Here is a 15,056-nt window from a genome sequence, read left to right on the forward strand (position 1 = left end):
CCAGTAATAGCTCCTTTTCAGTTTTAATTTACAGAACTGATGGGGATTAATAACTGGCGCTCTGACTTTAAGTGGTGCAGGAGGCGGCCAGTAGGGGACGCCAGCCATCACACCGGGAGCAAGAGGGCCCTGCCTAGTCCCCATCTGCCTGCAGGTGGCTTGCAGCCACGACATTGCCAGCAAGAGGGCCTGGCAGTGTCACTGGCTGCCAGCAGGGGGCGAACGACGACTACACTGTGAGCAAGAGGGCCCTGCAGTGTCCTTAGCTGCCAGGAGGTGGCGTAGGGGCACCACACCATGAGCAAGAGGACCGTGCAGTGCCCTGGTTGCCAGCAGGGGGCGTGCTGCCACTACACTGTGAGCAAGAGGATCCTGTAGTGCCCCCAGCGGTCAGAAGAGGGCGTGCCCTGACTACACTGCAAGGAAGAGGGCCCGGCAGTGTCCCCAGCTGCCAGCAGGGGAGCCAGCCGCCACTACACTTGGAGCAAGAGGGCCCGGCAGTGTCCCCAGCTGCCAGCAGGCGGGTGTGCTGCCACTACAATGTGAGCAAGAGGGCCCTGCAATGTCCCTAGCTGCCAGCAGGCGGCGTACCGCCACTATACTGCAAGCAAGAGGGTCCTGCAGTTGCCCTAGTCGCCAGCAGGGGGCGCAATGGCACAGCACCGTGGGCAAGCGGGTCCTGTAGTGCCCGGGTGCAAGCAGGAGGGGGCCCGAACCGGGCTGTTCAGATTACTCAGGTTCCACCCGTCTCTGCGCCGCGCCGCCGGGGACGTGTCTCTGCGCCGGCACCGCGCCACCCCCGCGCTCCCCGCCCGGCGGCGTGCGACTGTGCGCCTGCAACACGCCCTGCCACCGTCAGCTCAGCGACGGGCGTCTCTGCGCCTGCGCCGCGCCTCACTCCCGCTCGCCCAGCGACCTCTCTCCTCCGGGGACGCGCCGGCGTGCCTCTATGCCCTGCGCCGCGTTTCCCCAACAGCGCCGCGCCGCCCCTCTCTGCGCCTGCGCGGGCCCGCCGCGCCGCCCCTCTCTGCGCCTGCGCGGGCCCGCCGCGCCGCCCCTCTCTGCGCCTGCGCGGGCCCGCCGCGCCGCCCCTCTCTGCGCCTGCGCGGGCCCGCCGCGCCGCCCCTCTCTGCGCCTGCGCGGGCCCGCCGCGCCGCCCCTCTCTGCGCCTGCGCGGGCCCGCCGCGCCGCCCCTCTCTGCGCCTGCGCGGGCCCGCCGCGCCGCCCCTCTCTGCGCCTGCGCGGGCCCGCCGCGCCGCCCCTCTCTGCGCCTGCGCGGGCCCGCCGCGCCGCCCCTCTCTGCCCCTGCGCGGGCCCGCCGCGCCGCCCCTCTCTGCGACTGCGCCGGCCCGCCGCGCCGCCCCTCTCTGCGCCTGCGCCGGCCCGCCGCGCCGCCCCTCTCTGCCCCTGCGCCGGCCCGCCGCGCCGCCCCTCTCTGCGCCTGCCCGGGCCCGCCGCGCCGCCCCTCTCTGCGCCTGCGCGGGCCCGCCGGGCCGCCCCTCTCTGCGCCTGCCCGGGCCCGCGGCGCCGCCCCTCTCTGCGCCTGCGCCGGCGCGCCACGCCTCTCTGCGACTGCGCCGGCGCGCCACGCCTCTCTGCGACTGCGCCGGCGCGCCGTGTCTTTGCGAGGGCGCATTTGCGTTCTCCTCAGCACAGACCCGGAGAGCATCGCGAGGGCGGAGCTGCGTTCTCCTCTGCACAGACTTCGGGGGTACTGCGAAGGCGGAGCAGAGTTCTTCTCAGGTCAGACGCGGGTGGGCGGAGGGCACTGCGAGGGTGGAGCTCTGTTCTGCTCAGCAGAGACCTGGGGGGCACCGTAAAGGCGGAGCAGCATTCTCAGCAGAGATGTTGGTGGCACTGCCTGGCTTTGGGAAAACTTGGGGCCGCATGGACGGCGAATAAAATCTTTCACGGTCGCAGCCCTAAATAATCAAGGTCAGAGACCAGTTAGAACGGTTCAGTGTGGAAAACGGGAAATCAAAAGCCTCTCTCAATCCTGCGCACCGAGATTCTCCCAAGGCGGGGTGCTGCATTGCTGGTTCCAACTGCAGCGTCGGAACACAAATGTAGCATTCCTAATGCACACATGACACCCAAAATTACATGAGTAATATGGTTAGGGTTAGGGTTCGGGTTAGGTTAGGGTTGGGGTTGGGGTTGGGGTTAGGGGTTGGGGTTGGGGTTAGGGGTTGGGGTTGGGGTTAGGGTTAGGGTTAGGGTTTTAAGGTTAGGGTTAGGGTTTTAGGGTTAGGGTTAGGGTGTTAGGGTTAGGGTGTTAGGGTTAGGGTTCGGGTTAGGGTTATTGGTTAGAGTTAGGGTTAGGGTTAGGGTTCGGGTTAGGGGTTAGGGGTTAGGGTTTAGGTTTAAGGTTAGGGTTATTGGTTAGGGTTAAGGCTTCGGGTTTGGGTTCTGGTTGGGGTTGGGGTTTGGGTTCGGGTTAGGGGTTAGGGTTAGGGGTTACGGTTTAGGGTTAGGGTTAGGGTTTTTGGTTAGGGTTAGGGTTCGGGTTGGGGTTGGGGTTTGGGTTTAGGGTTAGGGTTTGGTGTTAGCGTTAGGGGTTAGGGGTTAGGGTTAGTGTAGGGGTTAGGGGTTAGGGTTAGGGTTTTGTGTTAGGTTTAGGGTTAGGGAAGGATTAGGGTTAGGGTTAAGGTTAGGGTTAAGGCGTTAGGGTTAGGGTTAGATTACAATTTCTAACCTGTTTTATTTTGTTTTTTTTCTGAGACAGGGTCTCCCTCTGTTGTCCAAGGCTGGAGTGTAGTAGCGTTATCGCAGCTGACTGCAGCCTCAACCTTCCAGGCTGAAGAGATCCTCCTACCTCAACCTCCCACGTGGCTGAGACTACAGGTGCTTGCCACTATGCCCAACTAATATTTGGAGTTTTCGTATACGTGGATTCCAGAGGGGTGACAGCGAACCATGAGTAAGCATGGATTTTGGTATATGCAGAGATGGGGTGCTGGAACTAATTCTGTATACTGAGGGACGACGACTGTATATGTTTTTACAATTACGCTGTAGGATACATTCTGTTGCATAGCCTTGAAAATAATAATTTTTAACTGAGTGGAATAATAATAATAATATTGCTAAAAGTAGCAGCTGGCCAGGTGTGGTGGCTCACACTGGTAATCGCAACACTTTGGGAGGCTGAGGCAGGAGGATGGCTTGAGGCCAAGAGTTTGCGATAGGCCTTGGTATCGCGGGGGGAGTCACCATCCCTACAGAAAAACACATGAATTAGCCTAGTGTGGTGGCATGTTCCTGTAGTCCCAGCTACTTGGGAGGCTGAGGTGGGAGGATCACTTGAGCCCAGGGAGGCTGAGACTGCAGTGAGTCATGATCAGGCCTCTGCACTCCAGCCTGGGTGACAGAGTGAGACCCTGTCTCAAAACAACAAAAAAGTAGCCGCTAACATCAACTGAACTTTTATACCAGGTGCCTATTGATACCATAGTTTAATTTCTTAGAACTGTTTCTTATTTCACTTAGCAACTCTGTCTTCAGTTACTCCCAGATTTTTACTGTGTGTGTCCAGATGACCTTTTGTTTAGATTGAATTGTCTCCCCAGAAGTAAGATTACTGTGAGTCATGGTGAATGGACATTCTCATTACCCTTGATGTAAGTTGACAGGGTTTTGAGTGCCTCCCAGCTATAATCTTAGCACTTTGGGAGGCCAAGAGAGGAGGATTGCTTGAGGCCAAGAGTTGGAGGAGGCAGTATGGCAGTATGGTGAGACCCTGTCTCCACTATTTTAAAAAATTGACAGGCTTTACCTGGGAAGGCTTATACACAATTTAAACACCCCTCATAGTATAAGAAAGTGCCCATTTCACTGCACCTTTGCCAGCACAGGGTATTATAATTTAGTAAGTCATTTTTTGTTTGATTATTTTAAATAGATAAAAGACCTCATGTTACTTTACTTGTCACATTTCAACATCTTTCCTTAGCTTATTAGCTCTATGTCTTTTCTGTCTGTAAATGGTTGTTGTTGTTGTTTTGTTCTTTGAGACAGGGTCTTGCTCTGTCACCAGGCTGGACTGTAGCGGCATAATCATGCCTCGCGGCAGGCTTGACCTCCCAGGCTCAAACTTCAGCATTCCGAGTAGCTGGGACTACAAGTGTGCACCACCACTCCCAGCTAACTTTTTTCTTTTTTTTTTGGATAGAGACAGGGTCTCACTGTGTTGTCCAGACTGGTCTCTAGCTCCTGGCCTTAAGCAATCTTCCTACATTAGCTTCTCAAATGGCTGGAATTTCAGGCATGAGCCACCATGCCTGGCCTGGGCTAGTCCCATATTCTCTAGAGTTCTCTTTACTTTGTGCTAGCCAATCTCTCATTGTGCTGTTCACCTGTTATAATGAATAATTCTCTGTATTAAATTTTACCACTTTAAACTTTTGAGTGGTTTATGCTTCCTGATTGGACTCTGACTAATATGTTAGGAAGGGTCCCAGGAGGTAAACCCACACAGATGGGATTTGGGCATAGGTTTGGTTTCCCAGGGGGCAGTGCTGAGCTCTTTGCCAGTGGGAAATGGGATGCTGGTGATTTCCAGTAGGTGACCTCACAGTGACTCAAGCTACCACTTACTGTTGATTGTGACAAAATGCCAGCTGAGGCACATGCCTTGGGAGCTAAGTGGTTTCTGCCCTTGACCACTGTGAAGACTGTTTTGGGAAGGGTCGCTTTGGATGCACTTGAGCAGGGGTCCCCAACCCCTGAGCCATGGAGTCGTAAGGAGCCACACAGCAGGAGGTGAGTGGTGTCGAGTGAGGGAGTGAGGGAAGCTTCGTCTGTATTTACAGCCACTCCCCTTTGCTCACATTCCCGCCTGAGCTCCGCCTTCTCAGATGAGCAGCAGCATTAGATTCTCATAGGAGAACGCACCCTGTTGTGAACCGGGTATGTGAGGGATCTAGGTTGCGCTGTCCTTATGAGAATCTAATACCTATTGATCTGTCACTTTGTCCCATCACGCTCAGGTGGGACCATCCAGTTTCAGGAAAACAAGCTTAACACGCCCACTGATTTGACATTATGGTGAGTTCTATAATTATTTTATTATATATTACAGTGTAATAATGGAAATAAAGTGCCTAATAAATGTAAATGTGCTTACATCTTTTGGCCCAGCTCCTACCTCCCGGCAGCCTCTCCAGGCCCAGAACTTTCTCCAGTCAGTCTCTACAGACCAAGCTCATGACTCACAATGGCCTATTTAGGCCCATACCCTACATCACGGCAGTCTCCGCAGATGAGGCTACTGCCTCACAACAGCCTCCACAGGCACAGCTCCATCGTTACAATGGCCTCTTTAGACCCAGCTCCTGCCTCCCAGCCTTCTCTCCAGGCCCTGAACTTTCTCCGTAAGTTGAGGTAGCTGGGACTGTAGGTATACATGATGATACTTGGGTAATTTTTAAATTGTTTTGTAGACATGGGGTCTCACTTTGTTGGCCAGGCTGGTTTCAAACTAATGGCCTCAAGTGACCCTTCCACCCCTGCCTGCCATCCTCGAGGTATTTGCCACCACAAGGAGCACTTGTTCAATTTTCTAAAAAAGAAATTTCTAAAGTAAGGCTGTGGGATGATGGCAGGAAGATAAAAGAAAAACAGAAGAATAAGTTAAAATGACTTATTCACACATATTCTTTTGACAGCAAGAAGAACTTTTAGTATATACATTCCTTACAAACAAACAAAAGGCAGGTAAACAATGTTGTATAGGAACTTCAACACGCACTGTACAGTATTCCCACTTTGCTGACATAAGTTATGGAAATTTCGTAGTTTACTTGAGTGTCGCTACCAGTATTTTGCTTCTCTGATGATTTTTATCAACTTCCTCATCTGTTAACTTCTCTCCAAGGTATGTCATGTCACGACATACTGCCGCTGCACGAACATGGCCAGTGTCTTCCTATTCAACATGTAGAATGCTTTCCTAATGTCTCTTTTTACTCTCTGTCTTTGTGTTCTGCATTTTCCTTACTTTTATTGTCAGAAACTCCAGAAAGTGAATCGTAGTAATTTATCACGATTTGCTTTATTAATTTATACTTTGCTTATATGGAATTTTGCCCAGCAGACCTCATTACAGTTTCTAACCTGTTTTATTTATTTATTTTTTTTCTGAGACAGGGTCTCCCTCTGTTGTCCAAGGCTGGAGTGTAGTAGCGCTATCGCAGCTGACTGCAGCCTCAACCTTCCAGGCTGAAGCGATCCTCCTACCTCAACCTCCCACGTGGCTGAGACTACAGGTGCTTGCCACTATGCCCAACTAATATTTGGAATTTTCGTATACGTGGATTCCAGAGGGGTGACAGCGAACCGTGAGTAAGCATGGATTTTGGTATATGCAGAGATGGGGGGCTGGAACTGATTCTGTATACTGAGGGACGACGACTGTATATGTTTTTACAATTACGCTGTAGGATACATACTGTTGCATAGCCTTGAAAATAATAATTTTTAATTGAGTGGAATACTAATAATATTGCTAAAAGTAGCAGCTGGCCAGGTGTGGTGGCTCACACTGGTAATCGCAACACTTTGGGAGGCTGAGGCAGGAGGATGGCTTGAGGCCAAGAGTTTGCGATAGGCCTTGGAAACGCAGGGGGAGTCACCATCCCTACAGAAAAACACATGAATTAGCCTAGTGTGGTGGCATGTTCCTGTAGTCCCAGCTACTTGGGAGGCTGAGGTGGGAGGATCACTTGAGCCCAGGGAGGCTGAGACTGCAGTGAGTCATGATCAGGCCTCTGCACTCCAGCCTGGGTGACAGAGTGAGACCCTGTCTCAAAACAACAAAAAAGTAGCAGCTAACATCAACTGACCTTTTACCAGGTGCCTACTGATACCATAGTTTAATTTCTTAGAACTGTTTCTTATTTCACTTAGCAACTCTGTCTTCAGTTACTCCCAGATTTTTACTGTGTGTGTACAGATGATCTTTTGTTTGGATTGAATTGTCTCCCCAGAAGTAAGATTACTGTGAGTCATGGTGAATGGACATTCTCATTACCCTTGATGTAAATCGACAGGGTTTTGGGTGCCTCCCAGCTATAATCTTAGCACTTTGGGAGGCTAAGAGAGGAGGATTGCTTGAGGCCAAGAGTTGGAGGAGGCAGTATGGCAGTATGGTGAGACCCTGTCTCCATTATTTTAAAAAATTGACAGGCTTTACCCGGGAAGGCTTATACACAATTTCAACACCCCTCATAGTATAAGAAAGTGCCCATTTCACTGCACCTTTGCCAGCACAGGGTATTATAATTTAGTAAGTCATTTTTTGTTTGATTATTTTAAATAGACAAAAGACCTCATGTTACTCTACTTGTCACATTTCAACATCTTTCCTCAGCTTATTAGCTCTATTTCTTTTCTGTCTGTAAATGGTTGTTGTTGTTTTGTTCTTTGAGACAGGGTCTTGCTCTGTCACCAGGCTGGACTGTAGCGGCATAATCATGCCTCACTGCAGCCTTGACCTCCCAGGCTCAAACTTCAGCATTCCGAGTAGCTGGGACTACAAGTGTGCACCACCACTCCAAGCTAACTTTTTTCTTCTTTTGGATAGAGACAGGGTCTCACTGTGTTGTCCAGACCGGTCTCTAGCTCCTGGCCTTAAGCAATCCTCCTGCATTAGCTTCTCAAATGGCTGCAATTTCAGGCATGAGCCACCATGCCTGGCCTGGGCTAGTCCCATATTCTCTAGAGTTCTCTTTACTTTGTGCTAGCCAATCTCTCATTATGCTGTTCACCTGTTATAATGAATAATTCTCCATATTAAATGTTACCACTTTAAACTTTTGAGTGGTTTATGCTTCCTGATTGGACTCTGACTAATATGTTAGGAAGGGTCCCAGGAGGTAAACCCACACAGATGGGATTTGGGCATAGGTTTGGTTTCCCAGGGGGCAGTGCTGAGCTCTTTGCCAGTGGGAAATGGGATGCTGGTGATTTCCAGTAGGTGACCTCACAGTGACTCAAGCTACCTCTTACTGTTGATTGTGATGAAATGCCAGCTGAGGCACATGCCTTGGGAGCTAAGTGGTTTCTGCCCTTGACCACTGTGAAGACTGTTTTGGGAAGGGTCGCTTTGGATGCACTTGAGCAGGGGTCCCCAACCCCTGAGCCATGGAGCCATAGGGAGCCACACAGCAGGAGGTGAGTGGTGTCGAGTGAGGGAGTGAGGGAAGCTTCGTCTGTATTTACAGCCACTCCCCTTTGCTCACATTCCCGCCTGAGCTCCGCCTTCTCAGATGAGCAGCAGCATTAGATTCTCATAGGAGAACGCACCCTGTTGTGAACCGTGCATGTGAGGGATCTAGGTTGCGCTGTCCTTATGAGAATCTAATACCTATTGATCTGTCACTTTCTCCCATCACGCTCAGGTGGGACCATCCAGTTTCAGGAAAACAAGCTTAACACGCCCACTGATTCGACATTATGGTGAGTTCTATAATTATTTTATTATATATTGGATATATAATAAATATATATATTTATTAGATATATTAATATGTTAAATATATTAATATATTAAATATATTATTATATATTGTAATAATGGAAATAAAGTGCCTAATAAATGTAAATGTGCTTAAATCTTTTGGCCCAGCTCCTACCTCCCGGCAGCCTCTCCAGGCCCAGAACTTTCTCCAGTCAGCCTCTACAGACCAAGCTCATGACTCACAATGGCCTATTTAGGCCCATACCCTACGTCACGGCAGTCTCCGCAGATGAGGCTACTGCCTCACAACAGCCTCCACAGGCACAGCTCCATCGGATATTGGATATATCCAATATCCACAGCCCACAGCTTCCTCAAGCCAAGCTCCCCAGGCCCAGGTCAGGCCTCACGGTGGCCTCTCCAGGATGAGCTCCTGCCCTCCGATGGCACCTGCAGGCCCCAAATGGTCTCCGGTCGGTGGGCTCCTCCACGCCAAGCTTGGGCCTCCCGGCGACCTCTGCAGGCCCAAGTTGTCCTGAAGTTGGCATCTCCCGGCCGTGCCTCCCAGCAAGTAAGCAAGCTCTTTTGGCTCAACTCCTGCCCAGCTCCCAACCGCCTTTGTGGGCCCCGAACTTTCTCCAGCCAAGTTCTTCGGGCCTAATTCCTGCCGCCCGGTGGCCTGTACGGGCCCAGCAATGGTTGGAGAACAGCCTATGCAGGTCCCCTCTCTTGCCTCCCAGGGGCCTCTCCAGGCCCAGCTCTTGACCCCACGGCGGCCTCTCAGGCCCAAGTCCCTGCCTGCCGCCCAGCAGCCCGCGTGCGGCCCAGCTCCTCCCTCACGGTGGCCTGTTGATGCCCATGCCTCTGGCACCCTGCCCAGAGGCATGAGCCCCTGCCTCACACCGGCCCCTCCCACGCTGAGAGAGGTCAGCGTGAGCCCTTGCCTCACACCGGCCCCTCCCACGCTGAGAGAGGTCAGAGTGAGCCCTCTGCCTCACACCGGCCCCTCCCACGCTGAGAGAGGTCAGCGTGAGCCCTTGCCTCACACCGGCCCCTCCCACGCTGAGAGAGGTCAGAGTGAGCCCCATGCCTCACACCGGCCCCTCCCACGCTGAGAGAGGTCAGCGTGAGCCCCTTGCCTCACACCGGCCCCTCCCACGCTGAGAGAGGTCAGAGTGAGCCCCCTGCCTCACACCGGCCCCTCCCACGCTGAGAGAGGTCAGCGTGAGCCCTTGCCTCACACCGGCCCCTCCCACGCTGAGAGAGGTCAGCGTGAGCCCCATGCCTCACACCGGCCCCTCCCACGCTGAGAGAGGTCAGCGTGAGCCCCTTGCCTCACACCGGCCCCTCCCACGCTGAGAGAGGTCAGAGTGAGCCCTTGCCTCACACCGGCCCCTCCCACGCTGAGAGAGGTCAGAGTGAGCCCTTGCCTCACACCGGCCCCTCCCATGCTGAGAGAGGTCAGAGTGAGCCCCTTGCCTCACACCGGCCCCTCCCACGCTGAGAGACGTCAGCCTGAGCCCTTGCCTCACACCGGCCCCTCCCACGCTGAGAGAGGTCAGCGTGAGCCCCTTGCCTCACACCGGCCCCTCCCACGCTGAGAGAGGTCAGCGTGAGCCCTTGCCTCACACCGGCCCCTCCCACGCTGAGAGAAGTCAGAGTGAGCCCCATGCCTCACACCGGCCCCTCCCACGCTGAGAGAGGTCAGCGTGAGCCCTTGCCTCACACCGGCCCCTCCCACGCTGAGAGAGGTCAGCGTGAGCCCTTGCCTCACACCGGCCCCTCCCACGCTGAGAGAGGTCAGCGTGAGCCCCTTGCCTCACACCGGCCCCTCCCACGCTGAGAGAGGTCAGCGTGAGCCCCTTGCCTCACACCGGCCCCTCCCACGCTGAGAGAGGTCAGCGTGAGCCCCTTGCCTCACACCGGCCCCTCCCACGCTGAGAGAGGTCAGCGTGAGCCCTTGCCTCACACCGGCCCCTCCCACGCTGAGAGAGGTCAGCGTGAGCCCCTTGCCTCGCACCGTCCCCTGCCTCGCTGACAGAGGTCAGCCTGAGCCCCTTGCCTCACACCGGCCCCTCCGTCGCTGACAGAGGTCAGCCTGAGCCCCTTGCCTCACACCGCCCCCTCCCACGCTGAGAGAGGTCAGAGTGAGCCCCATGCCTCACACCGCCCCCTCCCACGGTGAGAGAGGTCAGCCTGAGCCCTTGCCTCACACCGGCCCCTCCCACGCTGAGAGAGGTCAGAGTGAGCCCCATGCCTCACACCGGCCCCTCCCACGCTGAGAGAGGTCAGCGTGAGCCCTTGCCTCACACCGGCCCCTCCCACGCTGAGAGAGGTCAGCGTGAGCCCCTTGCCTCGCACCATCCCCTGCCTCGCTGACAGAGGTCAGCCTGAGCCCCTTGCCTCACACCGGCCCCTCCGTCGCTGACAGAGGTCAGCCTGAGCCCCTTGCGTCACACCGGCCCCTCCCACGCTGAGAGAGGTCAGCGTGAGCCCTTGCCTCACACCGGCCCCTCCCACGCTGAGAGAGGTCAGCGTGAGCCCCTTGCCTCACACCGGCCCCTCCCACGCTGAGAGAGGCCAGCGTGAGCTCTTGCCTCACACCGGCCCCTCCCACGCTGAGAGAGGTCAGCGTGAGCCCCTTGCCTCACACCGGCCCCTCCCACGCTGAGAGAGGTCAGAGTGAGCCCTTGCCTCACACCGGCCCCTCCCACGCTGAGAGAGGTCAGCGTGAGCCCCTTGCCTCACACCGGCCCCTCCCACGCTGAGAGAGGTCAGCGTGAGCCCTTGCCTCACACCGGCCCCTCCCACGCTGAGAGAGGTCAGCTTGAGCCCCTTGCCTCACACCGGCCCCTCCCACGCTGAGAGAGGTCAGTGTGAGCCCTTGCCTCACACCGGCCCCTCCCACGCTGAGAGAGGTCAGCGTGAGCCCCTGCCTCAACAGGCCACCGTGTGGGAGGAGCAGGGTCGCACGTGGGCTGCTGGGAGGCAGGCAGGGACTTGGGCCTGGGAGGTCGCGGTGGGGCGAGAGCTGGGCCTGGAGACACCCCTCTGAGGCAACAGCGGGGCCTACAGACTCTGTTCTCCAGCCGGAGCTGGGACTGTTCAGGTACTGGGAAGCGGGATGTGGGTCTGAAGAGCTTGGTTGCCGAAACTTCGGTGTCTACAAACGCAGGCGGGAACTGAGCCAAAAAAGCTTGTTTCCTGGGAGGTGGGAGATGCAGCCAAGAGAAACAGCTGTGCCTGCAGAGGCCGCCATGTGGGAGGCTGAGGCCGGGCCTCCTCAAATCGGCCTCTCCAGAGCCACTTGCAGCCTCCCGGCGTCCTCTCCGGGCCCAGCTCTTCCTCCCGGCTGTGTCTCCAGGCCTGACTCTGGCCTCCCAACAACGTCTTTGGACTCAGCTCCTGCCCAGCTCCCAGCGGCCCTGGTAGGCCCACCACTTCCCGAAGCCAAGCTCCCCAGGCCCAGCTCAGGCCTCACGGTGGCCTCTCCATGCTCAGCTCCTGCCCTCCGATGGCAAGGTCGGTGGGCTCCTCTAGGCCCAGCTTGGGCCTCCCGGCGGCCTCTGCAGGCCCAAATCGTCCTGAAGTCGGCCTCTCCAGGCCCAGCTCCGGCCTCCCGGCGGCCTCTGCAGGCCCAAGTCGTCGTCAAGTCGGCCTGGAATTGGGCCTGGAAGAGCAGCAAGTCGGCCTTCCCGGGCCCAGCTCCGTCCTCTCGGCGGCCTCTCCAGGTGCAAAACTTCCTCGAGTCAGCCTCTCCAGGCCCAGCTCCTCCTGCCTCCCAGTGGCCTCTTTCAGCCCAGACCAGCTCATGGCTCTTGGCGGCCTTCCCAGGCCCCGCTTTTGACTTTTGGTGGCCTCTTCAGGCCCAGAACTTGACCTCCAGTGGGCCTTTGCAGGCCCGGCCTCCTGCCTCTCGAAGGCCTGCATGGGCCTGGACTCACAGCGGACTCTCCATGCCCAGCTAGCCCTTGCCTCATTGCGGCCTCCCGAGTCCAAAGCTCCTGCCTCTCGGCCGCTTCGGCAGGCCCAGCTCCCGCCTGCCAGCGGCCTCTTTAGGCCCAGCTCATTCCTCACAACGGCCTTCCCAGGCCCCGTTTTTCCCTTCCGGCAGCCTCTTGGCCTCTAATTTGTTTATCTTTTGTGTATAAATCCCAAAATATTGAATTTTGGAATATTTCCACCATTATGTAAATATTTTGGTAGGTGATTTATTTGGGGTGAGTTTCTGCACCAAGCCCGAATTTTTTATTTTATTTTACTGATTATTTGGTGTTAAACAGGTTTAATGACGGTCATGGCAACTTTTTGGCACAATGAAAAATATCGCCCATGATCAACGTGTTCTGTTCTGGGGAAGGGGGCAAAGGCAGGGTGAATCACTTTCTTAAAAAGTATAGCTCAAGTTGGGAGTGCAGAGGGAATGGGGAGAAAACCCTCCCGCTGCCTGTGTCGAAGTGCAGGAGCCCCCACCCCCATACTCACCTGAGTCCAGCCCCCCTCTGCCCCCCGGGTGGCTCAGCCCAGCTCCTGCCTAGGAGAGCCTTAGTGTTGGGAGGGACCCTGATGACTGAGGAGCCTGGTAGCTCCAGGTCGCCCACACTTTCAGGTCTCTTGCCCCAGAAGGTGGCAGGATCCATTGGGAGGAAACAGGTCGCCTTGGAAGGCGTCCGTGGGTCCCCATCCCCAGGGGTAGGGGCCATAGGGGGCCCGCTCTGCTGCCTTGACCATACTCCTGGGCTTTGAAGGATCCTGGGCCCAGTAAGAAGGAGGTGGGTGCCAAGGTTGAGGAGGAAGCATCCGAGTATGTGTAGGGGGAGGACAGGGTGGGACCATAGACTTTGCCAAAAGCTGCAGGTGGATCGGGGGACCCTGGGGGCTCAGGATCCAGCAAGGGGCGGCAGGAGTAAAGGAGGAAGGAATGACAGGTGCAAGTACCTTCCCACCAAAGCCCTTGTTGCCCTCTGGCTCCTCCCCAGAGTTGTCCCCACTCTCAAGTCAGTCACCCACTCCTTGAACTTGAGATCAGTGTCAGTGGTGCTAAAGCCATCATCAGCCATGACATCATCACCCCCTCCTCCTCATGGATGACCGTGTGCTCCTCGTCACTCGCCATGTCCTCACTGGCCATCTGCTGGGAATGAGCATCTCAAGTGGGCAGCAGCAGGGCTGCCCACTGGTCACCTCCCTCACCAGGGGCTGCAAAGTGGCCTGGAGCTCCATACTGAGTAGAAGGCTTTGGGCCAGAGTATGATGCAGTGCCAGACACCACCTGTGTCAGTTCCCGTAGTGCCTGACGGTCTATTTCCCTGCCGTCCAGGCTGTGTACCCCCCTGTGGGAGAAGGCTTGGGCCAGGCTGAGCCAGGTTCCCTGACTGTGTGCAGCCGTTCTGCCCCACAGAAGCTGCTTCTTGGTGTCCAAGCTCTGGAGTGTTTGGGCTGCAACTGACAGGAGTTCAGAGGACACCCCAGGGGCAGTGGCAGTGACAGTGCCCGTCTCTGATATGCTCCACTCCCACGAGCCCTTGTTACACTTCTGCTAGCCCCTGGCTTGTGGGCTTGGCCTCTGAGCTGGACTTCTTTCGGTCCTTGTTGCAAGTGGGCCACCTTCACCTGGAAGGCCAGGTCGTATTTCTGCATCTCATTGGGCCCCAGGGTGTACCACTGCTCGCTCAGCATCTGGCTGACGGTCTGGTTATCCTGGTTGGGGTGATCCTGGTGCGCCCCGCCAGGGCCTGGTGCCGCTTGCTGAAGATCATGACCGCCACTCATGGGCCACCGGATGTGGTCCTTGTCCCATTTGTTGGGGCTGCGTCCATCCTTCTCAGAAGATGAGTCCTGTTCCTTGCGCAGGGCACTGAGGGACTGGGCCTGACATCATCTGAGTGGTAGAGGCAACTTGGTGTCAGGAGACATGATGGATAGGAAAGCATCATCATGGTCATTCTCTGTCTCACTGTCCAGCAGGGACTCCCCTGAGGGGCCCAGGGCTCCTCCTCCATGGTGGGAGGTGAGCTTTTACCAGGTTCCACCACCCCCAAAGTGTGTGGGGTTGCGGGCCCTGGGCTTTCAGGGCAGGTGGCTCCAGGGGGCCGCCCAGGGTCAACACTCCCTGTCCCACCTGGTGGACACTCATGAGCAACAGCTGCCAACTTGGCAGGTTGTTTTCTCTGGTTGGAGGCCACTGAGTGACTGGCAGGTTGCTGGGCCTCGTGTGGCTGCAGGGAGGGGTGAGGAAGGGGATGGAGTACCAGGGGAACACGGCCGCAGAGTGACCTTCCACATTCCTCCACACGAACATGCTGATGCCACGGGAGGCCTCACTGAACGCAGGCCTGGGGGCCGAGTACTTGGTCCGGGCAGGGGGTTCCTGGCAGGGGTTCACACCTCCTCACCCCCTCCTCAGCCAAGGTGGCTTGGGCCCAGAGAAGGGGGGGTTGGAGAGGAGCAGAAGGCCAGGCCTCAAGTTTTGTTTTTTTTGTTTGTTTTGTTTTTTGTTTTTGAAATGTAGTTTGACTCTTGTCACCCAGGCTGGAGTGCAGTGGCACGATCTCAGTGGCCTTCATACCTGGCTAATTTTTTGTATTTTTACTGGAGG

General features: G+C 56.0%; 1 protein-coding gene and 2 pseudogenes across 1 annotated transcript; 2 read left to right on the plus strand and 1 right to left on the minus strand.

Annotated features, from left to right (window-relative positions):
• The first annotated feature begins 4,006 nt into the window (after nt 1-4,006).
• Nucleotides 4,007-9,588, plus strand: LOC117975729 (putative uncharacterized protein FLJ46235; annotated as a pseudogene).
• Nucleotides 9,589-11,369: 1,781 nt separating this feature from the next.
• LOC117977867 (putative uncharacterized protein FLJ44672) lies at nt 11,370-12,794 on the plus strand. The gene has a single exon (XM_055098118.2). The coding sequence runs from the start codon at nt 11,677-11,679 to the stop codon at nt 12,424-12,426; it is 750 nt and encodes a 249-aa protein (XP_054954093.1). The 5' UTR covers nt 11,370-11,676; the 3' UTR covers nt 12,427-12,794.
• Nucleotides 12,795-12,934: 140 nt separating this feature from the next.
• LOC117978489 (protein capicua homolog) lies at nt 12,935-14,846 on the minus strand (annotated as a pseudogene).
• Nucleotides 14,847-15,056: the final 210 nt, after the last annotated feature.

The sequence above is a fragment of the Pan paniscus genome, chromosome 15, assembly GCF_029289425.2.
Source record: "Pan paniscus chromosome 15, NHGRI_mPanPan1-v2.0_pri, whole genome shotgun sequence".
In the NCBI taxonomy this organism is placed as follows: domain Eukaryota; kingdom Metazoa; phylum Chordata; class Mammalia; order Primates; family Hominidae; genus Pan; species Pan paniscus.

Coding starts and splice junctions, on each gene's coding strand:
- LOC117977867 (XM_055098118.2), top strand. CDS start 11,677: ATGCAGCCAAGAGAAACAGCTGTGCCTGCAGAGGCCGCCATGTGGGAG.